The 27,588-nt window shown below is 48.4% G+C and overlaps 2 protein-coding genes across 7 annotated transcripts in view; one reads left to right on the forward strand and one right to left on the reverse strand.

Moving 5' to 3' along the window:
- Positions 1 to 4,349: 4,349 nt before the first annotated feature.
- Positions 4,350 to 18,119, forward strand: MPG (N-methylpurine DNA glycosylase). Of its 3 annotated transcripts, none has more exons than XM_008929866.3 (5): positions 4,350 to 4,483; positions 8,172 to 8,310; positions 8,905 to 9,130; positions 12,131 to 12,335; positions 17,606 to 18,119. In XM_008929866.3, exons 3-5 carry the CDS (start codon positions 8,909 to 8,911, stop codon positions 17,998 to 18,000), a joined length of 822 nt encoding a protein of 273 aa, XP_008928114.1. In that variant the 5' UTR covers positions 4,350 to 4,483; positions 8,172 to 8,310; positions 8,905 to 8,908; the 3' UTR covers positions 18,001 to 18,119. The 3 variants fall into 3 exon arrangements, with proteins under 3 accessions (XP_008928114.1, XP_017922991.1, XP_017922990.1); XM_018067502.2 differs by having other exon boundaries at positions 12,131 to 12,326; positions 17,696 to 18,119; XM_018067501.2 differs by having other exon boundaries at positions 8,172 to 8,266.
- Positions 18,120 to 19,436: 1,317 nt separating this feature from the next.
- The window catches only part of NPRL3 (NPR3 like, GATOR1 complex subunit), a 42,478-nt gene continuing 34,326 nt past the window's right edge, over positions 19,437 to 27,588 (reverse strand). For 3 of the 4 annotated variants that reach the window (XM_018067506.1, XM_008929841.2, XM_018067504.1), the window contains 3 exons: positions 25,878 to 26,067; positions 24,546 to 24,738; positions 19,437 to 20,147 (listed from right to left, as the gene is read on the reverse strand). In XM_018067506.1, the coding sequence (XP_017922995.1) occupies positions 19,982 to 20,147; positions 24,546 to 24,738; positions 25,878 to 26,067 (549 nt within the window). In that variant the 3' untranslated portion in view covers positions 19,437 to 19,981. Of the gene's footprint in view, positions 20,148 to 23,064; positions 24,202 to 24,545; positions 24,739 to 25,877; positions 26,068 to 27,588 lie in introns of those variants that run through there. The other variant, XM_018067503.2, reaches the window with a different exon arrangement.

Here is a 27,588-nt window from a genome sequence, read left to right on the forward strand (position 1 = left end):
TTTAAGCACAGCTCTACAAGTTATTGTACTGGTACAGTGATGGGGAAACTCTTCTGAGAGGCAAGAATAAGTGGCTGGGGGCAAAGAGCCAGAGGAATTTCTTTAATTGGCTTTTTCCTGCATCCAGCACATTCTGAGCGCTCTCAGCACAGGGGCAGAGCTGGAGATGGTTAAGAGCTCTTAGGCTTGCAATGCTCTCACTCAATATACATACATACATATATATATATATGTATGTATGTATATATGTACAAACCCCTCCACACTCTCATGGATGCTCTTTCTCTGTTTTGACAGACTTATAAGCATGCTTGCAGCACGACTCCTCTTGAAAATACTGAATAAGCTCTATTTAACCCCTTCAGAAAAGGAAACTACCATGTTTTAAAAAAGCTTGGCTGATTGCTGGGGCAAGCATCTCATGCCTCCCAATCTCCTGCCAGTTCAGCCGAGCCTTTGGTCTCATTCTCCAGCTTCCCACTGCTCCTGTGCAGCTGGGAGAGGCCCCCAGGCATGGCTGTCCTTATGGCACCATCAAAACCAATTTCACTGGAGATATCATGTAAGAAACCAGTCCTAAAATGTAGGGAGCAGAGCCCATCAGCCCAGTCACTTGGGTTTTGGCTTTTTTTAATGTTTTTTTTAATGGTTTGGGTTGAAAGGGACCTTAAGGTCACCTAGTTCCAAATCCCTGCCATGGGCAGGACACCTTCCACTAGACCAAGCCTTGCCCAACCTGGCCTGGAACACTTCCAGGGATGGGGCAGCCACAGCTTCTCTGGGCAACCTGTGCCAGGGCCTCACCACCCTCACAGGGAAGGATTTCTTACTAATATCTAATCTATTTGTTCCTCTGCACCGAGCAATCCTGTAAAGCCAAGCATTTCTGTGTTGTCAGAGAACAAAAATGTCTTTCATACAAAACAAACAAACAAAAAAGACTATTAGAATCCATTAATATATTACTAAATAGGACTTGCCTGCCCTCTCTGGTCCAGAGATGAGGCTTCCAGAAGGTCTGTTGCTTTCACAATTTGAACAATTACAAGCAGAGCACTTGCTAGGATTCCTTGCACTCTGAGTGCAAAGCAGGACTGGAATCCACCACGGATGGATGTCACCAAATTTAGGATAAAACATTCACATCTGCTTATACAACAGATTGAATGGGCTTGATTCACAGAACTGGACATTTGGTCTGTGGCTCATCTTGGGTGTGGGAGATACCGAGGTAGCTACGAGCACCTCTCCCTTCCAGCAGTGGGTTAGTTCTGGTGCTAATTTGAGGGTTGTGTGCACCTCAAACAGCCACTGGCTGGAAATAGCTCTGAATGAGACTCACTGGCAGTTGAGGATAAGTAGGAAGCAGCAGCCAAGACTGGATGTCAGGAGAGGCCAGGAGGGGATGTCATAAAAACCCTGTGCTGTTTGGAGCGTTTTCATCCATGGGAATTCTTCACTAGTTGGCTCACAGAGTGTTGCAGCTGTCTTGCAGTGCTGGCTGTGTGAAGTGGCCAGTCCATGGTCAGTGGGGAGCTCCGTGTCTCTTCCTAACGGGACAGAGGAGGCTTTCAGCAGGCGCTGCTGAAGCTCCATTTGGCACCTTACAAAGAGAAAACTCGAAAATCTGCCCCCTCTGCTTTATCCGTGCTGATCTGCTGTCCTCGCTGTAACAGGATGGTAACTCTGCAGCCTGCACAGCCTGGGAGCCGGAGGGAACCACTCTGCAAACAGTTTCTGCTCCAAGAAAAGCTCAGCGCGCTGTGTGCATCCATTGTGCCACAGACCCCCCCAGACCCCGGGGTCTGTGCCAGCCACATTGTCCAGCCACGGATCCCAAGTCACTCCTATCACACTGAAAAGTTTTTGCCCCGCAGGGAGGGGAACTTTAATCTTCTCCAACAGGTCGGCTTTTACAGGAGGCTATTTTAGGTGTTGATTCTGTAACAGTGAAGTTATTGGACAAATGCAGAACATGGCATATGCTGTAGCTTGGAGCAATTTGCATTCCTCAGGTGCTAAAAGCTTTAAATACTTCCTTTGGGCATGAAACAGATCTGCTGTCAAAGAAGCCAGCATTCCTGAGAGTGCCTGTCCCACAGACTCCCACAGGAGAAAGTCTGCAGAGCTGAACTAGCCTGACCCCAGGAAGTCCTTCCCACAGCTCCTATTCTTGCTCATTTTCTCCTTTGAGTTTCACAATTCGCTGAAAGGCCAGTTTGATGTTTGATTATTTTTTTTCTATCTTCCTTTTCACGCACTTTCTTTGGTCTTCCTCTGTTATATTAATACCACATTAAAGCTGGGATGTGAGAGTTGGGAATTCCTTGATGCTCTTTCGGAGACACTCAGTCAACACTGTTAATCACTGTTAAAATCTTCTCTTGTCCTCTTTGCTGATACACAAATGGCTCCTTTCAGACTGGAGCTAAACCCATATGTGCTGCCAGCAGGTAATGTCCCTCCAGGGAATCCTCCCTCTCGTGAGCTTATTTTTGTTCATTTTAACTAAAACATCATACAGAGATCTCCAGCAGCAATAACTTTAAGACTTATGGATGTTTCCTTCCCTTTCTTTTTTATACCACTACAGTAGCATCGCTGTCGTGCTTTACAATGATGATTCAAGGGCTTTTCAGTGTGTTCTTGGTGTGTTTCTTTGGGCTCCAAAGTATATCAGCTGTCTTTTCATGGTCAAAAAGAATGAATATTGTGTCACAGACTCTGTGTTTGCTCCATTCATGGTTGGTTTGGGTATTTTTTTACATCTTCCTATTAAACTGGAGTAGTAAAATTTGGTAATTCCGGGCTCAGTTCAGGGTTCACAGGAATGCCAAAGCTTTTTATCCAGCTCGCTCACATTTGAACTCACCACTGGACTGCTGGTCCCCATTTCTGCTTTCATAAGAACACCTTTAGCCACTCATACACCTGGCTGCGCCTCCAAAGCTGTCAACGTCTCCTAAAATAATAGTCAGTAAAGTAACTTATCCTTCTTCCTTCCAAATTCACAGAACGGGTAGACAGTAAGGGCTCGTTCTCTGCATCTCTGGTTCCTAGCTGGAGCTGTCCTGGAGTATTTTAATACAGAAAACAGGAATAAATCCATTCTGATCCATCAGACTTTCCCTCATACCCTTGGTGCAAACACTTATTTATGAATCAATAGCCCCAACTGCCTGTCCCCAGAATGTTGTGAGGAAAAACCGTATTTTTGATCCCATTTTGGCCATATGCTCCATCTGGATAAAAGCTGAAGCCAAGAATTTTTTTCTGCAGGCCAGATACTTGTTATTTGATGAACTGAGGGAATAATTAATGCAGCTCCCTATAAAGCCAGCTTGTGACCATGCGTGTTCATCAGAACGTGCATTCACCCCTTTCTGAGGAGAACCACAGAATGGTTTGGGTTGGAAGGGACCTTAAAGATCATCTCATTCCACTCCTTGCCACAGGCAGGGACACCTTCCACACTCCAGGTTTGCTCGCAAGTCCCGTCACAACTGGCTTGACACTTCAGGAATGCGGCAGCCAACAGCTTTCTGGAGACAATGTGCAGGCCCCGCTTGTAGGACGGGATTTCTTTCCCAATTCCATCCTCCCTGCCCCTCTGGCAGTGGGAAGCCATTCCCCCTGGTCCCATCACTCCAGACCCTTGTCCTAAGTCCCCCTCCAGCTCTCTCGGACCCCCTTTAGGCACTGGACGGGGCTCTGAGGTCTCCCCGAGCCTTCTCCGGGCTGAACACCCCCAATTCCCTCAGCCTTTCTATTGCCGAATTAACGATCAATATGAAACAGCGAGGAGCGCGCGAAAACCAGGGGGGAGTTCAGACGCTGCTTACAGAGGGTCTGCGCTCCAGAAAACAAGACCCACAGCGAAACGACAGAGCCGCGGACACCGATGACAGACACACACCCGCGCCACGCGGCTTGCCCCCTCAGCGCCGAGCCCGCCCCGCCTCCCCGCCCCCCTCCTACCCCAGAGCTCCGGGGCCTTCCCGTTGCCCGCCAGGGGCTGCGCGCGCCCCGCCCGTGGCTGGAACGGCCCGCAGGTGCGTGAGGGCCTGGGAGCGGCGGGAATAACCGGGAAATGGCCGGGAATAGCCGGGGATAGCCGCCGGATGGCGGGTGAGGGAGCTCGAGCTCGAGCCCTCGGGCCGGCGCGCCCCCCGGCACCGCCGGATGGGCCCGACCGGCCTTGCCGAGCACTGCCGGGGCCTCCCCGTCTGTCCACAGCCCCCCTCCGCCCTTGATTCCCGTCCAAATCACGGGAGTCCTCAACCAAAACGGGGGGTGATTGTGCTGTGAAAGCTTTTAGTTCGGGGTTTTCTGTCATCCCTCGGTTTTTTTTGCGTTTCCTTGTTCCTTACAGAAGGGTGAGTTTCGTTCCAAAAAGGCTCAAGGTGCTCGGTGAGGCAGTGGGAGCGAGGAGCGGAATTGCAAGGATGTCTTGTGGGAAATGAGATCCCCAGCACTCAGTAAGGTGAATAAAAGCATCCATTTCGGCGTATTTTTGAGGTGTTATTATTGCACACAGTGTCAACGTCTGTCTGTGGAGAAATTTATTTAATGTTTATATTTCTGGTTACATTAGCTCCTGCCTGCACCCTTCTTTCAAGGTTGTTTTTTTTTTTTTCAGGGAATTTGACTTTATATTTGTCGTTATATCCACTCCTGCCTCTTCTTTTGAGGGTTTTTTTCCTGCATCTCACACTGTTGTCCAGGAAACTATACATTATTAACTTACTTTTGGCTACTGATAGGGTAGACTAGACAGGAACTCACTGAAGGATTTGGCTTAAAATGGAAGTGTCTTTATAAGAGTTAGTGGAACAAATAGAGAAGAATAACAGGCAGGAATAAGTTGCCCAACTGGCAGAAGCAGGCAGGAATAAATTGCCAAACCAGATGAAGTCCCCAGGGATGGTGTTGCTAACGATGGTCTCAGCAGCAAATGTGTCACTAATTTTTAAAGAGGGTTCTAGGGGAAAATCCACGGACTGCAGACCTGGAAGTTTGACCACCGAGTGAATTAGTAGAAAATACATCAAGGTAGGGTTATGAGACAGCTGCATAAATATTATCTAGGAGGAAAAGTCAGCGTGGGTTAAAAGTCATGGCTTAAAAAAAGTTGGAATTCTCTGCAGGTCTAAATAAACATATTGAGAGGTCTGGCTTACAGTCTGTACTCAGATTTCAGGAAGCTTAAACAGAAGCCCTCACCTGAGCAGCCCTTGATATAATAAGGGAGTTCCCTGTCATAAATAGTTTTGGCAAAGGTAGGAAAGAGGATGTGGGTAAATGGGCAGCTCTGGTGGTGGCTGGAGGTCACCACTGGCGTGCCACAGGATGGTTTGTAAAGGACCTGGAAAAATCCAGCTGGCTTTACTTTATTTGAGGTGATAAAGAAGAGGGCTGGGGGATGATGAATTGCAGGTGTAAAGTAATTTATTGTGGGTGGGGAGCAGTGCTAATTTCACACACAAGATGAGTGAGTTTTTGGAGCACTAATAACTAATTCTGTGAAGTTTTCTTCCTCCATTTGGGTTGTTTTACACAGGCTCAGGGAAGAATGTGTAAGCTCACAGTTACTGAGCACACAAACACTGTGCCTGGGTCAGAAGGTTCCAGTCTAGAGGCGTGGAGGATGTGTGGACACTCACTGTGTGCTCATTCTGTTCCTCCCCAGGCTCCTGCTTTTGGCCTGTTGCTGGAGAGCAGGATACAGGGAGAGGTGTCCTTTGGTCTGACCCAGCACTGACTGGTCATGTGTTCCCACTTACAGTCTGTGCAGCTGGGAATTGATGTGAGGAATTGTCTCTCCAGAAGTGGCAGTGTTTTATGTACACCTCTTCATCCTGCTGTCAGGAAGACAGATGTGCCTGAGGAAGGCTTTGAGGGTATCTGGACCTGTGAGCCACAGCGACAAGCAAATTGCTGCTGGGATTTTATTTTTTTACCTCCTTTTAGTGAAAGGTCATTAAATACCTAAGGAAATGCCTGCAAATGCAGTCTTGTTAGAAAGATTAGAAGAAGTCTCTGTAGACTGTTGTGCCTTGACTACAGGGTGTATCTGCTGCTGAGCTGTGCTTTACACAGATTCTCAGTGTCTCTCTGATTCTGGCTTGCAGGGTCCTGAGCCTGAGATAAGCCCAGGAGCCCTGAACACTCCAGGCACTTGTGCAGAACTGAGTCAGCTCTTGATCTTCCTTTTCTGACTTCCATGCTTTTTTTTTTTTGTACATGTGAACACACATGTATTAGAAAACCTGTGGTTAGTTTGGTTACAACAGGATTAGTAACAAATGATCAAACCCACGGCTGGTTATTTGAGGCCCAGAGGTGGAATTTGTTTACTACACAAGCAAGAAAATTTAGATAAAAATGAAAAGTAAAGTTGCAGGATTTGTCTGTAGACTTAGATGTGAGGAGGTGATGTCTCTTTATTCCCAAATGCATAGGGCTTGGATATGTGGTCAGTGCTGTCTTTTACAGTGTTTTTTTCCTAGGCAAAAAGGGATTATTTGGATATACAAGCAACATCCTTTACAGAAGGCATAGGTGGGCTTTGAGGCATAGGGTTTTCTGCTTCATATCTTTCATATCTTCATGAACAGGGAGACAGAGGGTAGGCTGGGGTTTTTTTGGATTCTGAGATGATACTGCAGCCCCCTCATTCTGCAACCCCACTTGTGTATGTGACCCATTTCTCCTGGCTATGAGGCACTTTCCTACTGCTGCTTCCAATGAGAGTTGAAGATGCTGAGATGTGAGGATCAGCCCTCAGCAGTGGAATTACAAGTGCCCTGAGGGTGCTGGTGGAACATGTGCATGAGAGCCCTTGCAGCTTTTAAGAATCATTTAATTGGAAATGCAGGAGGTGCCAGGCAACTCGGATCATGTTTCTGGTGTCTCATTCCATGGGAGCACAAATTACCAAGTGAGTTAATGCTCCACTCAAAGCAGCCATGTTTGCAGTGTGTCTTTATCTGTGGCTGATGAGCTGGAAGTTCCAGTTAATACTGTCAGAGAAGTCTGGAGGTTTTGTCTTCAGTGGGAAGCATTCCCTTGACTGAGTGTTTCAGAGGGTCAGTCTGATACCGAGATGTGTGAAGAGCCCTTCCTTCCTGCAACACTCTTCCCTGTTCTTATCCTTCTCCTCAACAGCACTCTTTTGCCAAAGGCCACCAAGCAGTTTTGTCTGAGGCAGGCTGCTGAATTTTGGCAAAATTTTAAACAATTCCCACCAGGTGAAAGCCAGAGTTGAGGGCAGAGTACCTGGCATGGAGCTGGCTGTTCTATGGCAAGTCTCTGACACCACTGAATTACTGTAATAAGGAATTAGATCTTTAGGAAAAAAAAAAAAAAAGAAAACCATCCCACCTCTCTGCCAGTCATACCAATGTGATTTTTATTTTTTTTTTTGCTGCCTATTTTTATATGTTTGTGTCTGGATTCTTCTGAAGCGAAACATAACACTGTTGGGGAATTGGCACTGGTGATTCAGAGTGTAGCAATGCTGAATTTGTTTCACTGGAGTTCAGGGAAGCTGTTGCTGGGGGATCTTTCATTATGAGAATCATCAGAGCAAGATAAAAGATTGGTTTTGACAGTGGAAGTTTTTGTGGTCATTTTTAAAAGGTGATGTTCTGGTGAAAAATGAGTGGCAACAACTGATTACTTACATATATACTTCCCTTGCAGGCTGAGCTGTGTACAGGAGTCTTTCTCCATTTCTAATTCTGCATGATGTTGAACCTTTGCTTTTTTTCCCATTCCATCTACGTGTGGATGAATTTCAGAACCAGCGAGGCATCTTCTAAAACCTCTTGTCTTTGCATTCTCATTGCAAAGTCCTTTTTTTTGAGGCTGACACTTTCCAAATTTAGTGCCACTGGGGGAAGTTTTTAAAGTTTGGTTTGAGCTTTCTGTGTATTCATTCAGTGCATTCCCCAGTGCTTTCATGGCTTTTGTGTAACAGAGGCTAAAGAGCATCTCCAGCACTGCCCAGCTGGGAGATGGTGCTTTGCTGGACCAAGAGAAAACTGCAAATTGTTCTGGAGTTTGAGCCAGTGATACACTGTTGGTATCATATCTCCAGCTCCAGAATCTCATAGCCTATTTCAAAGTGCTTTGTACACTGAATAAATAAGTTTCTTCCTGTTCAACAGGTAGAAGGACTGAAGCACTGAAAAAGAAACATGAGATTTTTGGAGCTTGCACAGACCAACTAGAAGAATAATTCTGGATTATGTAGTTGCCTCAGGTACATACTGTTGACTGGAACACAGGCTGCTCTTGATCCTTCTGGTAGGTTAATTTAAAGCTTACTTCTGGGGGGTTCTACAGAAACATTTCAACAGCATGATGAACATGTTTGTGACTGTAAATGGTGCATCTCCCAGCTCAAATGTTCTGTGTCCTGTGGAGTTTTAGATTCTGACCTGGCTACATTACTGCTTAAAAACATTGATACACAGCTTCTGGGCTTTCTGAGGCAGCACAGTTCCTGAAGGGGTTGTTTTCTGGTTTTTTTCCTGTCTGCTTAAAAGATTACATTAGTTTTAGGTAAAAAAGCACATAGCACTGGTTCACCTTTGGTTGCAATTTTTTAACCTAACAGCAAACTTATTTTCACTGCTAAGTGGAGCAGAGTTGCTTTTTATCTGCAGTCCTTAGAAGATGAATACTCAAACTGCTGTGTTCTGTTTGCTTATCAGTAGAGCCCAATATTTGCCCAGCCTGGTGTAAACACAGCTAAATTTGTCACCTGGTTCTGTAGTTTGCACAGGTTATCCAAGGAGCTGTAGATTTCAGGTCCACTGTTGTGGAGAGAAGCATAAAAACAGGAGTTTGTACTTTTAAAAAAGCTTTATATTTCTAATTATCTTTATATTTTTCTAGAACTATGCCCAGAAAAAGAAAGCTGTTGGCTCAGTTAAGTGCTCTTCAAAGCAACTCCAGCTGCCCTCAGATCAATGCCCTGGAGAACCTGAACACTACACCTGGTGGAGATTGTTCTCCAAAAAGCAGCAAATACTTTGTGACAGAGAAAAGAAATTCTTCCCGGCTGGAAGCAGATTTTTTCAACCAGCCCTGTGTTAGTCTGGCCAAGTCCTTTCTGGGACAGGTAAGACATGAATGCTGAGGTTCCTGCTGGAATACTGGAGCATGTGCTAGCTAATAACTTTGTGTGAAAGGATAAAGTTCTTTTCTTGCCATTTGACTCCTGGGCTTGGCTATTTTAGGAGCACAGCTCTCGTTCCCTCTCTTGTTAAGTGCAGTGGAATTTAAAGACTAGTAGCCAAATCTATTTTTGATGAAGTCAGAGGAGTAGTTTTCCAGGTTTTGTTTACTGTCAGATGTTAGAATTGGTTTCTTTTGGAGTTTTCCTCCCTTTTTTTTCTGTTTAATGTACTTTGTGGTTCGAAGGTTGTTTCAGGCCCATTATTTTCCTTTCAAGTCTTGCTTTATTTGTTTCTGGCTCTTGCTTGGCCCGGTGGAAAGTAATCAGCAACATCCCCTCTGCCTCCATTTTACTGTCTTGTGATGCCAAGGATTGCACAGTCCCACAGTTCAACTCTCTTCACTCCAAATATTGACATTCCCATCTTTTGTTTCTGAGTTTGCAGGTCATTACTTGTTCGGGCAGGGACCTTCTCCCTTATCCCATTGCAAGAACTTTGAGGAGTCTTTGGACCTTGTTGCAATCCTTTGGAAATCAGAGTGGTGGAGATTAAACCTGTCTCTTCTGATTAGTGAGCCCTTCAAAAACCTCTCCTGCTGTTTCCATGGGAGGCAGTTCCTCCAGTGTTTTCCCTAGAAAAAGTTCCAGTCTAGGACCTTCTGAACACAACTGTGTTTAGTTTCACTGCTCTGGTCTTATCTTCTCTGAGTCTTTTTTATACCTTCATTGTCTGCAGGGTGAGCAGACTCTGGGTTCTCATGGGTTTAGATAACTTGAGGAATTTGTTGCACAAACTGTTGGTTTTGGCCTGGTTTGCCGTGTCTGGCCTTTTCTTAGTCTCTAAGGATATTGTCATGCTTATAATTGACGCCTTTGCTGTGCTTTTTAACCCTGCTGGGTTTCTCTCTGCTCTGCCTTCCCCTCTCTGTGGTCCTCCACGTGCCTTCACAGACATCCTGCTAGAGGTTTGCCTTTCCAGCCTTAACCTTTGGCTGCCTCTTAAGTTCTTCCCAACAATCTTCCTCACTTTCCGTAGTTTTCTCTTTTTCCTGGTAAGCAGAACTCTGGTAGATTATTTTTGGACCTTAACTCTTCTTAAAAGCCACTGAACTTTATCCTTCATGGTCATGATACAAAGTTGTTTGTCAGGGATGAGTCTTTGGAAGATACTTTGTATTTTGCTCTGGATCCCTTTGAGAGTTGAGTCTTTTCTTGTGGAAGCCCCGATCACTCTGATAATGTCCAAGGAAACATAGCCCCTGTCCTGGTCTGCCTAAGGGCTCCTGAAGCCTCTCATTACTGATGCATTTTTGTTGTCTGAATGACTCTGACATCCTCATGCATTCAGTTACCTGGGCAGATGATGTTCGAGTCCTAACTCTATATTCCTTTTAGTCCTAGAATTACAAGCCAGGGGATTTCTGTCTTAATTTTACCTTTTCTTTAAAGTGTAGCCCTCAGTCTCCCACGACCCAGTCTGTTCTCTCATTTTCTTAGAATGATAACAATAAAGGTAATTTAATGTGCCAGTCATTATCTTCATTCTGCCAAATTTAATATACACCTGGTATATTAATCTTGCTTACCTTCATGATACCTGAGTTCCTGGAAACAAAAAGAAAATACCCCAAAAGTTACATGCAGTAAGTGAACATCAAGATACATCCTCAATGAGAAATAAAAACCTCTGTGAAACAGTTCACTGTGAGGTGTTGGGAATGATCACCATTTTTTAACTGTGAATATTTGGCGTGTCTGAAGAGTCAGGGAAATGAAGTTAAAGTCATAACTCCACCACTGCATTTCATCAGACTGAGAGAGAAATGTGGCCACAGGGCTCTGCCTTTGGGGTGTTCACAGGCAGTTGCTTTTCTGAAGTCACTGCATTTTTTCCTAAACAAAATAAATTGATTATTTTCAACAATTTGGCCAGTGCTGTAGGGAAACTGTGATAGACCGGAGCTGCAGCATTGGAAACTGAGTTCTGGAGCATCCATCCTGGATCAGATCAGTATCTGCATTAGCCATCCAGCATCTGTTAGGAATTAAGCTTTGTTTCCTGAAGGTCATTTTTGAATGGCTGATTTGCCAGTATGAAAGTGCTGAATGTCATCTAATTGAACTGAGAGCTGTTGCCTAAACGAGGCTGTGCTGCAGTATTTCGTACACATTAAGCAAAATACAAAGTTTAGAAACCAGGTCAAACCACAAAAACCTTTGTAGAAAGTTTAGTGGTTGTTTTATTTTGAAAGAGAATCTTTTCACTGTCATGTTTTGTTTCCCTTGCATCTGCTTTGTTTTATTTAAGGAGGTACCAGCAGCAAGGAACACACTGTAATAACAAAGATCTGTTGTTGTCTGCCTGGAGCCAATTCCCAGCTCTCCTGCACTGCCCCTCTCTGTGGCACAGAAAACACAGAAATAGGAGAGTGATGCTCACCCTGGTGCTGATTATCTCTGTGATTAGGGACTGGGACTTGTTTGAAACACCTCTAGGGAGAGAAACTGTCTAATCATAGCAGTTATTTAATTGTGCCACTGTCATATTTCTTCTGATCTAGAGGTTATACATTCAGGATGCTTCAAGGCTGATACCAGTGGTGGTTTTTTGCCTCAAACCTGATGGAGAGTACAGAAAATAACCACAAAAGCAACCCTGTGGGATGTAGGATTATAACTTGGTTCTTATGACAGTGCCACAGCTAGACAGTGCAGGCATTTTGTGGGGTGAGTGACAGGTAGGAATTCTTTGCACTGGGCTGTGGCCTGGACAGTGGAAGCTGAAGAAGCTGGAGTTAGCTTTCAGACCCTGCTGCTACGTGGGGAGGAGAGCATTTAGTACCACCAGCTCCTTTTTTTCCTACTTCTCTGTTTCCACAGCTCTTGCTCCGGTTGTTTTGCACAGAGGGCTGCAAACTGATGCACTCTGACCTCTCTTTTCAGATTTTAGTTCGCAGACTTCCTGATGGCAGAGAGCTCTGGGGCAGGATTGTTGAAACAGAAGCTTATCTGGGTGGGGAAGATGAAGCTTCCCACTCGAAAGGTGGGAAGCAAACTCAGCGGAACGCGGCCATGTTCATGAAACCAGGAACTCTGTACGTGTACCAGATCTATGGCATCTACTTCTGTGTCAATGTGTCCAGCCAAGGTAAGCTGGGCCTCAAAGATTCGCTGCCTGCAGGACAGGGCTGACGTTTCCAGCTGCCCTTGTGGTGCTGCAGTGACCTGCCAGCCCCCTGTGGGCTCTGTGAAGTCAGTGACGTGCTCTCAGGATGTTTCCCTGGCACCTGGGCTTTGCCACTGTGAGCAGGGTGGACCTGTGGACAGGCAGTGTGGGAAGCAGGGCCCATCTCCAGTTTGGTCCCAGCTGTGAGCTGTGGGAGCTGTTCAGGCACACAAAGAAAGACTAAGAACTGGAGGAGAATCTGGAGAGGATGGAGCTTTCAGTTTGGATGACCTGGGGAGCTGCCTCATTCCTGTGATTCAGTGAACTTTGTTCCTCAAAAGGGCTGATGTAGGGGAAATATGTGGAGTCATTAATGACAGCCTAAATCTTGGTGTCTGTTGTCATGACAAGAAACTCCTCTGTCTCCTGCCTTTATCTTCAGAGGCTTTAAATGTTGGGGAAAACAAAACAATCTGAGATGTCCTAAGCTTAAGCAAGGAGTCAGTGTAGGAGCATTTTAGCTGCTTTGCTGTCTCTTAAAACCAAAAAACCCCCACCCAAATCAAAATACTCAGACTATTACAGAATCTTCAATCTTCTTTTATTATTCTGAAGATATAATAATCAAGCTCTAATCAAATTATTCTGGAATTTACTGAGACTGTCCTTCCACAGCTCCTCGCTGTTACTTCTGTAAGAATGACAGTATTTGCCTTGCAATAAAGCTGCTGCTTAATGAGACACCTTGAAATGGCAGCAGGTATTTCCTGGGTAAATACCCACTATTTTAGAAAAAAAATCTCAAAACCAATTTACTTTCTTTTTCACCATTTTGAAGATCAAGGTTAAAGAACTCCACAGCTTATATATTCCTAAGTGGAAAGGAAGTGTAAAAGAGTGACCATTAATCCTCAGGTTTTGGCCTTTGGGCAGGAGCCAAGCAGGAAAACAGTGCTGGGTTGTGCTGTGGGGGAAGAGCCTGAGTTTCCAAGTGAAAGTCTGGAATCTGGTGGATGAACACATGTGAATTTCATTACATTGGCTCTGCCAAATCTGTTCAGATAATGAAAGCAGATGGTTCATTAGTCAGGGTTTGAAATATTAGGAATAATAATTTTTATTAAAAAAACAAGGGCATTTAGCCTTTGAATTCTAGAAAGATTTCTTTGAAATAGATACTTTGGGAAATTTTTCCTTACATACCCGTGTTCAGTTTCGTAGCAAATCAGTTAAAGAGCTCACTGTGGTGATGGAGTTCCTTGGATTTTTTGTCACAAACTCCCTCCCTGTCTGCACGTCACACATGCAGCTACTCTGACACCAGGCACAGCTGGCACTGCCAGCTTTGTCAGGGCACTGCAGCAATGCTGTGGCTGTGCACTTTGTTAACAAGCAGGAACTACTTCTGTGTGTTTGTCCGTGTGCAGATGGGATGACAGAAAGCATCTGGGCAGGAATCATATCCGAGATGCTTTTCTCAGGTGGACAAGGAGTTGTTTAGTTGTCCTGTTGTTTAGTGTGAGGAAGGATTGAGGAAGTTGTCTTTGTGGTGGCACCTGGGTAGAAGGGAAAAATACTGCATTCTCTGGATGTGGGACAGATCTCAGAAACTGGTTTGGATCTGGCTGTGCAGAAAACACAAGGAAACACTGGCCACCCCCCTGTTTGTTGTGGCATGGCTTGGTCCTTCTTCACAGCACAGAGCACAAGGCAAACAGTTGGGAGAGCCAGTGTGTCCAGAGGCACTGGCAGTGGCTGCTGCCCTGCAGCTCCTCAGGCTCCTGCAGAGTGAGCACAGCATGGATTTGGAGCTGCCAGGATAATGGGTCCTGCCAGTGGGAGCAGTGGGAATGCTGCACTGTCCCTGTGCTGCCTGTGCCTGCCCTCCTGGCACAGACACTGCACAGGGCTGTCCCACACACACACCCTGATGGGACTGGGCAAGCTGCAGGAATGGGATAGTTGCAGCAGAGTTTGCTTTAAAAAGTAGTTTAACACTGACCTGAATCGTGCTGGGGCCCTCTTGGTCCCTGAGCAGCCCAGGATCTGCAGCCCCTCCAAGAGGGACCAGGCTTTACATGCTGCTCCTCCTTGCTTCCCTCTGCTGAGCTTGTCCAGAGTGGAGTGTTTGGCTCGTGAGAGATCTGGCTCTTCAGAGATCACTTGTTTTGATACACAGCCTCGTAGCATTGTCTGGTTTAACTCCAGGTGGAATAAACCTTCCCCTCTGTTTGCTGTATTGGTTTATGCTCGAGTTCAAGCTCAGCAGTGTCACTGAGGCATAGGAAAAGTGTGTCACCAGCAGCACTGTGCTCATAAAACCATGAGTTGAGGGGTGGGTTCCAATACTTTTTGTCACTGAGGAAGGGGAAATCTTTGTGCATGTCACTAGATAAAGCTGCATCACGTGGGATTTCACTGTGAGAGGTCTTCCCATCACTGATTAAAGTACTGCAACTGCCTGAAGCCATGGCAGGCATCACTATCTCTGGAGAAATCGTGGATGACAGAGGAGAAGAGCTTATAGAAAAAATATAACCAATGTCTTGTAGTGTGCATGAATCCTACAGTATATCCTGAGCAGCACAATAACCTTAGTACAAAGAGCTTTCCCCAGAGTTAAGAGGGATGTTGAGCTTCCCTCGCCTCGGGAAGAGGATAAATGCCAGTCATCCTTCTCCTTGACTTAGCTGTGATTTGTTTCTCTGCAATGTGCCAAGGTGTGCATTTTGCTGCCAGATCTGAAAGAGCAGCTCATAAAACCAAGAGCCCAGTGATGCTCAGCCCAGGGTCACACTGCATGGGCTTCTCCCTACCTTTCAGATCCTAGACTAGGGCTTTGAAGGAAGTGTTTTGGGAGCAGTGAGTCACACGGGTGAAGAGAGGAGAAAATTTTCTTCTCTCCAGTGGCCAAGAGCTGTTTCCAAGTGGGAGCTGGAGCCGTGTCAGGGAAGGAGCAGGAAGCTGCACAGCGGGGGAGTGGGACTTCACTATCATTTTATGATTTCTGGCTGCTCAGGGAGAGAATTGGCCTCTGTGCTGTTGTTAAATCTGAATGCTGCTCATTATATGGGAGTGACTCTTGGGCATCTCCAACTGGCCCTGCTGCCTCTGGTGTGTCAGGGGCCACGTCCATGTGGGGCAGATGCCAAAGCCAGGTGAGCCCTGAGAGCAAAGTGCTGCAGGCTGGCAGGGGGAGGGAGGCAGGCTGGAGCACCCTGGCAGGCAGGAGTTGAGTTGCAAGGATTCAGCTACTCTTCAGGAGTTAAAATAAAATTTCTAGTATGGAAGTATGTTCAGGAGGACCCAGGAGCGTGGGGGCAAAGAAGGCAGTAGCTCATTGTGGCATCCCTGCATTCCTGTCCTGCCTGCCCTCTCCACCTCTTCCCAAAGCTCTTGGGGAGCTGCTGTCACGCTCGGGGGCTGCTGGGTGGGCAGTGCATGATGTCTCCAGCACACAGCTGGAAAGAGCATGGAAACTTCCAGGTGGAAGAGACAGAAATGCCTGGTACCCCCTCCCAGGGCCCTGGGATGCTCTGGGAGCACCTGCAGTTTCTCCAAGTGCTTGTCTCTCTTCACATGAACTCCCAAGGACTCGGTTCAGTTCAAGTGTGACCACAGTTTCCACTTGCATTTGTGATGGATGAAAGCAAGTAGTGTAATTAGTGATTGTTCAGAATCCCAGAGTTGTTCCTGGCAAGTGAGGCAGCAACACGATGTGAAGGATGTTTCTTTGTGCATGGATAAAAAGCAGAATTAGGACATGGAACATGTTCTTAAAAATCTAAAATGACCTTTGAGCTCTAAATCACTGTAGTCCAGTGAAGCGGCTTTTGGCTGCCAGATTAGCATCAATCCCCTTCCTTGGAGAAGGGAGTGCCTGGGAACAGATTGCTGACAGCTGTTGGAAATCAGGCTGTCGACTCCACCGAGCTGCACCGGGGGCAGCAGGGGCTGGGAGAACGTTCAGGGCAGCAGGCAGCACCTCCAGAGCCAGAACCCGGGTCCTCCTTGGGAGCCCAGGAGGGTAATTTAGTGTGGGATTTGTACAAAGTATGAGAGGGATTCTATTTTTGGAAATCACAGGTCCTTAGGGATCTGTCAGTGCCTACAAGAAAAGCCTGTGCCAGGCGTGAGCAGGGCTCCAGATGTTCGAGGCTGGAGAGGGAGCGGGCGGATGCCGGCAGCGGGAATGCCGTGGGCGGCCCCGGCACGAGGGGAGCTGTGTGGGGCAGCACAGGCTGTGCCAGGCACTCTCCTTGCCCACTCAGGGTCAGGAGAAGACCTCCCTGCTGTCTACTGGACACCAAGTCTGGAGATCCTTGTCCCAGGGAATGTCTTTTCAGAGCTGCATCTTTGCTTCACTGCCACCAACACCAGGGAAGGCAGCTGGCTGGCTGCAGCAGCTGGGAGGGCAGGAGTTTCCCTAAGGCACCTGGAAGGGTGGCAGATCCCATTTGAGAAGAGACTCCGTCAGTTTTCCTCAGTTCTTGTCACAGAAAGGTCTTCTCTGCTGAAGTGCTGCTCCCAGGGCTGTGCATCCCACAGCTGGACTGTGGAGCCTGTCCTGCCCCAGGTCCCTGCCTTGGGAGAGCTGCCCTGGCACGAGGGCTTGGATCACTCCGTGCAGTTACCCAAGGCCTGTCACACCTCCATGGCAGTTTGGAATGGTACCACCTGCAGCCCGGGCTCCTTCAGCAGCAGCTGCTCCCAGTGCCTGCAGCTCCTTCCCAGGTTTCTCTTTGTCCAGCCCAACTCTGCAAGCTGCCTCTTTCTGCTGGCAGCATCCAGACTCATTCCTCTTCTCCTTTATTAGCTGGAATTCCTGTAATCAGAGTTTATTAGAAATCCACTGGGTTTGGGAGCAGCTTTGGGTAACTGTGCCAAAACTGAACCATATGTGTGTTTATTTATTCCTGAACATTGTGCTGACAAAAGAAGAACCTCTTGCCCTTTGGCAAGTCTCAGTAGCAAGACTTGGTACCATCAAGTGGGGCTGGGAAGAGCAAAGCAGAATAAAGAGCTCAGAGCTGTGGGACAGTGGGAGGAGGCAGAGGGAGGCACTGCCCAAGGGCTGATTCCAGAGGCTGGCACTTGGAGCGAAGGGCAGGAGCTGCAGGCAGTTCCCTGCTCCATGGGGCTGGGCCAGGGGCTCAGAGCTGAGCACTGCTGTGGGCTGTGGGCTGTGGGCTGTGGGCTGAGGTGTTCCCAACCACCACCCTGCACCAACACCCCCTTCTTGTCCCCCACAGGGGAAGGGGCTGCAGTGCTGCTGCGCTCCCTGGAGCCTCTCCAGGGCCTGGATGCCATGAGGGAGCTGCGCAGGACCTCCAGGAAAGCCCCCAGCAAGCTGCTCAAGGACTGGCAGCTCTGCAACGGGCCCTCCAGGCTCTGCCAGGCCTTGGGCATCGACAAGGCTTTTGACCAGAGGGACCTGACTCAGGACACTGACATCTGGCTGGTGCCTGGACAGGACCTGCCCGGGGAGCAGGACGTGGTGACCACCACGAGGATTGGCATTGGCAACAGGGGGGAGTGGGCACAGAAACCACTCAGGTTTTATTTACGAGGGAACAAATTCGTGAGTGTTGTAGACAAGAAAACGGAGAGAGAGATGGCAGCAAGGGGACACTTGTCTTGCAGCTGACAGGTCTTGCAAGGGTGCCACCAGCCAGGACTTGAGCTGTCTCTGTGCAAGGACCTCAGGGTGCATCGTGGCAGAGGCAGGGGTTGGGGGTTTTTAACAATAAATGTACTTTGTCACAAGGAGTGGGGCAAGGTGGAGTTTATTTGCAGGGCTGACTGGGCCTCCCAGCCAGAGTTGATGTTGGTTTGGACACTGAAGGCCACTTTCTCCCCTACCAATGGATCCAGGCTTAGTTAGGGTGGGTGAGTGGAGAAGGTTCCCAGCTCTGAGCTGCTGTGCTGCTCCCACTGCCCCAGCCCCCAGCAGAGGGGAATAGTCAAAAAACGGGATGGCAGCAGGGCAGACTGAAGGGATGAGAGCTGGGAGAGAAGACAAAGGAGGGATCTTACTGTTATCTGCAACTGCCTCATGGGAGGGTGTAGAGAAGAGAGAGCCAGGCTGCTGTCAGACAGGATGAGAGGCAATGGGCATTAGTGGGAAAACAGGAAATTCTCATTAGCTCTGTGGAAAAAATGTTCACCATGAGGGTGGTCAAACACTGGAACAGGGGCCCAGAGGAGCTGTTGGATGTTCATACCTCCACGGGACAGGCTGCTGAGTGACCTGATCTGACACCTTTCCTTGGAGCAGAGGTTTGCACAAAAGACTTCCAGAGACCCCTTCCAACCTACACCCTTCCATAGTGTCCAGCCTGGAGCCCAGAATGGGTTCTGTTTGTTTTCCCAGCTGCTGGACCTCCCCCAGTGCTTTGCTGCTGGGTAGGTAAGTGAGATAAAGCTCCTGGTGTCACCCAGTTTGTGTGGGCCAGTGAGGCTTTCCCGAGAGCTTGGGAAAAACTCCAGCTGCTGAGTGTGAGGGAAGGACTTCAGGAGGAGCCTGACAACCCTTTAACAACAAAGCCCTGCAAGCTGCCACAGTGGAGGTAAAGCTCTCCCTGCCTTTCCCTGGGCATGCAGCAGGGAGCAGCTGTGGGAACAGTGGCCCCACAAGGCCAGGGTGAGCTGACACGAGTCCTGCTGTCCCCAGGACCAGAGCTGTCACCTCTTGTTCTGGCCCTGGCATGGCTGGAGGAGCAGTCTCAAACCAGACCAGGAAACAGACCCCCATCTCATTTTTCCCTGGATAGCCTTAACCCAGGCCAGGATCCCAGTCTGGTTCCCAGCATCCACAGCCATGCTTGGGTGAGGAAAATGGCAGGACAAGCCCTGGGGGACAAGCTCAGGTGCCCTTGGGACCAGCCTCTGGCTGTGTGGAACATGTGCACTTCCAGCTTGGCCACTCATTTCAGTCCTGCTCAACAACCCAGCTCCCACCCCCAGAAAAAAATGGAAACACTGAAACCCAGGAGCACACAGGCTGCTTGGAGACAGCCCTGCTCCAACAGCACTTGGGAAGAGGATAGTGGGGTGAGGGAAGAACGAGCTGTGACACAGTGAGCAAGTCACTCATTCATTCATGGAATTGTTTACTTGTGATCCTTTGCCTTCCTGTCCACGTCCTCAGGTAACAACGATCAACAGAATTCCTCGGTACCCAGGGTCATTTCCCTGTAATCCAGGCCAGCTCCACTGTGCCTGGAGCAGAGGCTGTGCTGTGGGGACATGGCTGAGTGGCTCAGGAGTCGTGCTGGAGAGCAGAGGAAGCACTTTCTATGCACCAGCATCCAGCAGAAGGTGACAGTCTGTCAGCAGCCCCACAGTGGAACTCTCCTTGTCCTCTCTCACAGTCCCTGGGGGCAGCAGGAGCAGGGAAGGGCTGTGGCTGTGGCACAGCAGGAATCCTGGCTGGGCAGGCACGTGCTGTCCTGCAGCAGGCCCAGAGCCCGGCACAGTGGCCTCGGCTGTCACCACAGGGAGCAGGGGGGACATGGAGGAGGGGGAGAACCTGCTCTGTGCCACGTGGCGAGAAATCACCTCCTTCAGCGTTTAGGCATCTTTCAGACAGGGAGAGCGTGGCAGGTTCCCTTCCTGTGCCAGCAGAGTCACTTCAGGAGGGACTGAAAGACGGAAATCACGGGGTCCTCGTGGCTGGTGACCACCAGGACACTGCGGAACTTGTCGAAGAGCATCAGCAGCTGCGAGCGCCGCATGTTCTCGTTGTACATGATCTCCTCCAGGTGGTGCCGCCCTCGGAAGTAGTGCAGGAGCCTGTGGGAGCAGAGCAAGGGGGGCACAAAGGTGGGCCAAAAGCACCTGCACACACCTAGAGCCCATCCTGCCACCCCCAAGGTGTCCCCTCCCGTGGGATGCAGATCAGAAGGTGTTTGGGTTGTGTCCCTCATTTGCGTGAATTAAATAATGGTACCATTAAATCATGCCCAGCACAGAAACCCCCTGGAAAAGCAGGGGCTTTGCCAAGGTCCTCCTTAGATCAAGAGGTTTCCCAGCCTGTGGCATTTCCCAAGGCTGGCAATTTTCAACATAGTTATACCTCCTGAAAGGGGAGAGGCACAAGTGCAAACAAGCCTTGAGAAGTCAGGATGTGGCAGATTTACTTTTGCTCTCTCTTAGCTGGGCCTACAGTGCCCTTTGTCACAGCTCTGCACCAGGGGCCTGGGTACCTACACTGGCTTTTGGAATTAAGAGGAAATTTTCCCTCCCAGCAGCCCAAGGGGCTTTGTAACTACAGGTTACAAAACCCAAACTCACTCAGGGTTTGGGCAGCTTGGGCTGGGTGGAGCAGTCACAACAGGGAGGTGGAAATTTTGGTGACAGGCACCACAGAGAAGCTCTGGGAGTTATAAGCCCATAAACTCTAAAGCCTAAGCTCAAACTGTGCTGGCTTCTTAAATTCCCAGTTGTCTTTAAACAGAGACAGCACAGATATCACCCACATGCTACAGCCATCAGATAAGCTGGGCCCTGCACAGTCAATCACAGCCCAAATTTGCTGCTCAGTCTCTTGTCCCACCCTCCCAAATGTCAGAGCCATCCTGCACGTGTCACTCCAGTGCTCCCACCCATCAAGGCCCAAGTGCCAGAACCCCTCCCCAGCTCCACAGACAGATGTGCATCCACATGTGTTACACATCACACTCTGCACTCCAGCTCGTGTTCCATTACCCCTGTGCAGCTTCATGCCAACTGACAGTAAAGCTGAGTGGAGATGACATGATCTGTTTTCCAACCCATCCATACAGCCCTCATGCAGGAACAGCCCTAAAATACACCCAGTATCCACCAGAGCATTCCTGTCTGTTCTCACATGGCAGCAGGATGGGCCTCTCATGCTTTCCCTGCAGGACCAACACCTGCCTGGCTGCCTTCTGCTGCTCAGGCTAAAAGTGGCCATTCCCAGGGACAGTGTCACTTCTTGTGTGTCAAAACCAGGCTGTTCCCTGAGGCATCAACAGAAATTTTTGTATGTTATAACTTGTGTCACTGTTCCCAAAGTGATTTTGTGTCTTGTCTGCCTGTGCCAGCCCCATGTGCTCGCCTGTTCTGTGCAAATGGCACAGCCTGGCTTTCCACAGCAACACAGACTGAGCAGCTTTCCAACAAATAAATCCATCCTATATTCAGAAAGTTTGGATCTGTAATGGGTCAAGATCAAATATTTTCCACTCCAATAAAAGCTAGGGAGGATATTAAAGAATATCACAAAAATCTCATCTGGAAGACACCTCCAAAGCCCAGTCCAGCATCCTGCTCCAGCAGGACTACTGCCAATGCTGTAGCTTTTCCCAGCCAAGCTCAAACCCTTCAGAGATGGAGATCCCCCCACATGCTTGGGCAATCTGTCCTGGGCTGCACCACCCTCCCAGGGAAGAGCTTTTACCTCAAGTCCAACTGGAGTCTACAAAGCTGTACTTGGGGCTCACAGCTCCAGTGGAGATGGGCACTACCTTCACCTTTTTGGGCAATGAACATTTGTGGGACACAAAGATGGCACTTCTTGGGGCAGTGGCACTGCATTTGAGTCCCTCTGAAGCTGCACAGAGTGTCTGCTGTGGCCAGATCCAGATGCAGTGACGGGAGATTATTGCTTTCCATGGCTCATCACTGCTCTCCCCTCCTCAAGAGCTGCCCCTGTAACAGCACTGTAGTGTCCTTACACACTAAAAACCCCCACAGTTATCTCAGACTAGTCACTCAAACAGAATTAGCTTATTTCTGGCCAAGATATCCCTTCCACAGCACTGCCTGAAAATGGAGCAGAACTGTCCACAGCTTGGTGCTGCCAATGAGCATTCCAAGTGGAGTAAAGGATCTCACCTCCCCATCTAAGAGCAAGAAAAATAAATCCTGAAAGCAACTCCACACCCATGGCTTGGGAGAGAAGCCATGAGTGAAGCCTCAGACTTCTTCAAAAGCCCTGCTTTACATGCAGTGAGGAATGCTTTGTGTGCATTACCCAAGATCCAGCTCAAAAGGAACTTGTCTGCCTCTTAAGCTTGTTCTGGAAGGACATGCCAACCCTCCTCCAGCTGCACCCAAGGAAAGGACTCTGATTTCAATTCCCATTCACTGTTATGAGGGTTAATGCAGCCAGTGCTGGAGCCAAGGCCAGTATTCCTTGTTTCCCCTTGAGGTTTGTGCCTTGCAAAGAGGGGCTGTGCACAGCCCTGGATGGGCAGCAGCACTTTGTGTCCCTGTCATTACACAGTCTGTGTAAGGAGGAACAGGCTCAGAGCTGTCAGCACAGGAAAATGTACCTGGCTGAAGTTCCCTGCTGTGCTGGAAACAGCCCATCCCTCAGTGTGCACACACAGCTCCCCTTGGAAGGGCAGGCACGGGATATTTAGGGCACTAGCTCTGCATTTGTAGCACTTTGCTCTGGGAGGCAGCTGAGCCAGCAGAGCTGTTTGCCAGAGCACAGCCTCCCGTGGGCTGCTGGTCCTCAGAACTCAGGAGAGGAAGGGCTGGTACAGCATCTGCATGAGGGTAATGAGGGAGAGCAGCTCCCTCACTGCAGCTTCTCCACAGCTTTTACCCTTTCACTGAGAGCAACAGTTACCCAGACACTCATTTCTGAGGGTTATGGCACAAAAAGAGAGAAAACACACCCACAGCCTCCAAGTTATGGTGTCTAAAACAGCCACTGGTAACCAAGAGGGTCTCACACAAACATTTCTGTGTGTGCCCACAGGACCCATCTGTTTACTGTATCTCCTCCCTCCCTCACTGCCCCTGAGCACTTGTCAATCCAAGCTGTAGCACACTGGAAATTCAGACCCAGCAAGGCCATCCTGGGGATCTGCAAAAGAACCTGGTGCAGGAGCAAACTGCACAATTCACATCACTCAGCTGCCTGGTCACAGCAGCTGCTCTCACAAAGGAATCAGAGTCATTTTTTTGCATCTGCAGTTCCAAAGCTTTTTCAAATGGCTCCTTTACTCAGATGAGGGAAGTGAGAGGGGAGCAATTACAACATGCTTTCCTCTCCCTAGGATAAATAAGAATCTGCATTGGCACTGAACTGGTCCAAAAAGTCCCCCCACAAATTCTGTCTTAAGATATCATTAAATATGATTTTGTTTTTACTTTTGTTTCTCACTGGTTTTGTAATGATTTAGCTGGTAACAGGGAAAAACCACTTCAGAGTTCTCAAACGGCCAAAATGTTGCCTCTCAATCAGAAAATATCCTCTGAACAGTTGCAGAAGATGAAGGAGGCAAGTGATTCAGAGAGCAGTAACTACCCACAAGCTTCGAGAGCTCTGTCAAAGTCCCTCAGCTGTACTCTACTGCAGACAAGGAAAGTATTTTCCTGCTGTTGCAGTTTCCTGGGCTACCTGACTGTAACCACCCCAGGGTGAGAACCAGATTTCCAGGGGATTACCAACTGAACCCAGGAGTACTGAACAGCTGCAGCCCTTGCCTCGGGTGGTTTTCTGCCCCACAAGTATGAAAACCAGTGAAAGTTGCATTCCAGTGATGCCACTGAGTTTTGCAATCCTTAGGAAGAAAAAGCATTTCCTCCCCTCCCTCCCTTCTTCCCAGATGGCTGCTCAGGAAGTCATTCTGCTCTCACCACGTGCAGAACCACATTGTGTGTGTTATTGTTGTGTGGAAATTCGTAACAACAAAATGTGTGCTACTAATCACACCCCCTAATTCCTTCAACCTAATTAACCTAACACAAGGAGCTCTCATTGCTGCAACACACACCTTGAAACGTTCACAGACTGCTCTGCAAAAGGTTTCAAGGCTGGCTCTGTCTCTCATGCTCCTTGTCTCATATTTGCATGGAGTTCACAAACCTTAAAATGAACAGACACAACAGGGCAGCATCAGCACCACTGGGTCTTATTCACTTTGGCCTGCTCAGAAGGGTTTGTCAGGCTGTGCAGTTTTGTGTGTGTGGACACAGGAAGAACTGGCAGGCAAACAGTGAAGTCCAGCCATAGGCCTGATGCTGCTTCACACCCCCAGGACTCTGTTAACAAGAGTCCTTATGCCACAGGTATTAGTTTTTGTCAAACACTGCTGTGCACACATGAAACAGATACAAGGGGGACAAACCCAAAGGAATGTGTCCTCCAGCCCCCCAGGCTAATGGGATTGGCTGAGTCCACACCAACAGAGTTGCATCCTCACTCCCCACCTCGCAAACATGCGCAGGTCCTCAGGGTTCTGGGCAGCAGGGACGTTCAGGATCGCTTCCCGCTCGTGTTCCAACAAGCTGGCGAGGAGATTCTCCGTCATCCTTTTATTCAGGGGTGAGTCCCCACCAGGTATCAACTCAGCACTGGAATTATCCATGCTAGGGCTTGTCAGAGTCATGTCATCACTGCTGGCTATCAGGGGGAGAGACACAGAGACACACAACCTTTATATTCCACAGCATAACAATGCAAAGATTACCAATTCAGGCTATTTCCATGCAGCCTTTCCAACTAATCCCCTGGATCTGTGGAGCAGAGAAAGTGGCTCTCCAAATGCCCCATGAATCTGCAATTAGTCATATGACAACACAGCGATTTTCTCAATGGGAAATTCAAATGCTTCAACAAAGTCCTCAATTTGTGTGGAAAAACTCTACTTCTGGAGACCATAAACAGTCCATAAAAAACATCTGATAAGAAAATTCCCAGCCAGCTCTGCTGGAATACCGTGAAGTGGTAACATGAAAAGCCTAACAAGCACAGAAGGTGGGAGCAGGCAGAAAGGCCAAGAAGCAATATCCTCTTGTGAGCGAGCCAGAAGAAGCAGATCACAGACTTTTATCTGACTCACATTCCAAGATTTCTGCCCTAAGTCATGACTTCTGTAAAGCTCAAAGTTGTACAGAGGATCTCTCCCCATACCCAACCTGGGAACACTGCTCAGAACAGCACAGGCAGGAAAGTTTGGGGATTTCAGCATTGTATCTGACTCATGCTCTTTAAAAAACACTTTCCTGAAATCACCCTGAAGAATGGCACTGAGATTAAATAAGTCAGGAGACATAAACAGAAATCAATCATTTGTGAGAATGAGCCAGCTCTGTGTCTCCTCAGGTGGCTCCACAGCCCACAGAAACCAGTGTTTGAAACAAATTCTCAGTTTTCTTTCTCTCCTGAAATCCAAAGTTTGGGCAGTAACAGTGGTGCAGCCAGAGGAACACGGGGGTTACTGCTGAGAGCAGCAAGGGAGGAGGGAGCTGCTTTAAAAACAAAAATGGAACCACCTCTCATAAAAATCTTTTACATGACCAAATGAGAACCTGGCAAATTACAAAGCATTGCTTCTTTTTAAAAAGAAGAATTCAAGGTCTACTAGTCCTTAGGACTTTCACCAGTGGCCAGTGTGAATTTAAGAAAGGCTGGGCCTAATGAGCAAGGACTCCACTGAGAGGAGCGGTCTCGTTATCAAGGCCTGCTGGCCCTTGGCAGGGCTCAGAGGAGCTCTAGGAGTGAGCTGGAGTCTGAAACAGCAGAGACAGGTGTGCTCATACTTGGAGAACCAAAGCTGAGAGCGTTGGGGGTGCTCAGACTTCGGCCTCCAACTCTGGCAGTGAAGGGCATGTCTTCGTCCTGGGCCCGGAGATCCTCCTCGTTCGGGGGCACCATCAGGCACACGTAGGTGTGGAGCTGGATCAGGAGCCTGTGCTGCAGCATCCATATCACCATCTGAATGAGCTGGGTCTGCAGAGGGAGGAACGGGGGATTAAACACCCAGGAAATGAAATACAGGGGCAAAACAGCACACAAAGGTCGGACTTTGTGACTGACCGGTCGATGAGAAAGGCTTTTCACCCCACAGGAGAGTTTATCTCTTTTCCAATCATGAAAAGGTGGCCAGGCACAAACATTCCTCACACCCAGAGCCTCTGTGGGTGCTCAGGCTGTAATGGAGCCTTTAATGTTCAACATGTTTTTGTGCAACACTGCCCAGCACAGCCAGTGGCCTCCAAGGAACCAGCCCTGCCCCGGTTTGCTGGTTTCTACACAAGGGCCACTAAAATAAATCACCAAAGGGTCAGTCCCACATGGGCAGACTGAAGGTCAGGCTCCCCTAGAGAGCTGGGAGAGGGCAGGGGGATGGGGCAGAGCTGAAGAAACCAGGAGAGGTGCCCAGGAATAGGAGCCATTTGCTGTGAGATGGGAAACTGCTGAGTAGCCATGGGAGAGGCTCTGGAGATCAGAGCCTGCCAGGGCTGGGAGGTACAGAAACAGCACCACCACCAGCAGCAGAAGCCTTGGCAAATGCAGAGGGTCAGTATCCCTCACTTGCTGCTATAATAACACAGGCCAAGCTTACAAAGGCACCTGGGGTTTCGGGGTGCAGGCAGGCAAGAGGTTCACAAGCACTGAGAGATGTCTCTCGTATCAAACACACCCAACACCTGTGTCAGAGCAGCTGCCCCACGTCCCCCAAGCCCTGCTCTGCAGTGGGCAGAGCCAGGGGCAAGTGTCTGTAGGATCTTGGCATGGCCTGTTTCCAGGAGCTTGGGAGGAGCATTCAAAATGCATCGTTGTGTCTGATTTCTGCATGAAAAGCCTTTTCATATCACTGCAGGCAACCCTCCCCGTAGCTGAGGGCTCTGAGAACACTGATTCACTGACAAAGCTGTTTGGGGATTTCATAGCAACCAACAGTGTTTTGGTGAGAGAAACACATGCAGCATGAGCTCAGGCTCTGAGAAGGAAGCTCACTCTGCTGCATTAATCATCAGGGTAACAGGCCAAATCTCAATAAAAGCCCCAAACCCAAGTTCATCAGCCCACATAATTTTCCTTTTTCCATAAATCTTATAATTCTCAGTTCCTCCTCTGCTATCAAATCACAAAAGAAGCCTCTTTTGTTTGCAGACAGACCCACACCCTGCCTTTTCAGGGATTACCACTTTTGGGGGCTCAATGGATTTTAACCTCAAAACGTATTATTTGGGATCGCCTTCAAACGCGTATTTTTTGGAAAGGCCATAATTCATTTTACATGTTTAATGAAAACTCTACAGAAGAGGAAGGTTGGCAAAAGACACTAAAGACATAGTGCTTTGCTAACATCTGAAGTCAGCCTGGAACAGTGAGGAGGTTTATCCAGTGATTATGTTGCTGTAAACCTTCCTTCCAGATGCAGGGCTGGATGGAAAGATGTCTCATTTATTTTGCTTAAATTTCCAACCTGCTGGCACACAGCGATGTCTGATCAGCAAATGAAAG

This window comes from Manacus vitellinus, unplaced genomic scaffold (assembly GCF_001715985.3).
Source record: "Manacus vitellinus isolate BGI_N305 unplaced genomic scaffold, ASM171598v3 scaffold_12_pilon, whole genome shotgun sequence".
NCBI lineage: Eukaryota > Metazoa > Chordata > Aves > Passeriformes > Pipridae > Manacus > Manacus vitellinus.

Coding starts and splice junctions, on each gene's coding strand:
- MPG (XM_008929866.3), top strand. CDS start 8,909: ATGCCCAGAAAAAGAAAGCTGTTGGCTCAGTTAAGTGCTCTTCAAAGC. Junction 9,131..12,130: donor CCAAGTCCTTTCTGGGACAG/GTAAGACATGAA, acceptor CTCTCTTTTCAG/ATTTTAGTTCGCAGACTTCC. Junction 12,336..17,605: donor TGTCAATGTGTCCAGCCAAG/GTAAGCTGGGCC, acceptor TGTCCCCCACAG/GGGAAGGGGCTGCAGTGCTG.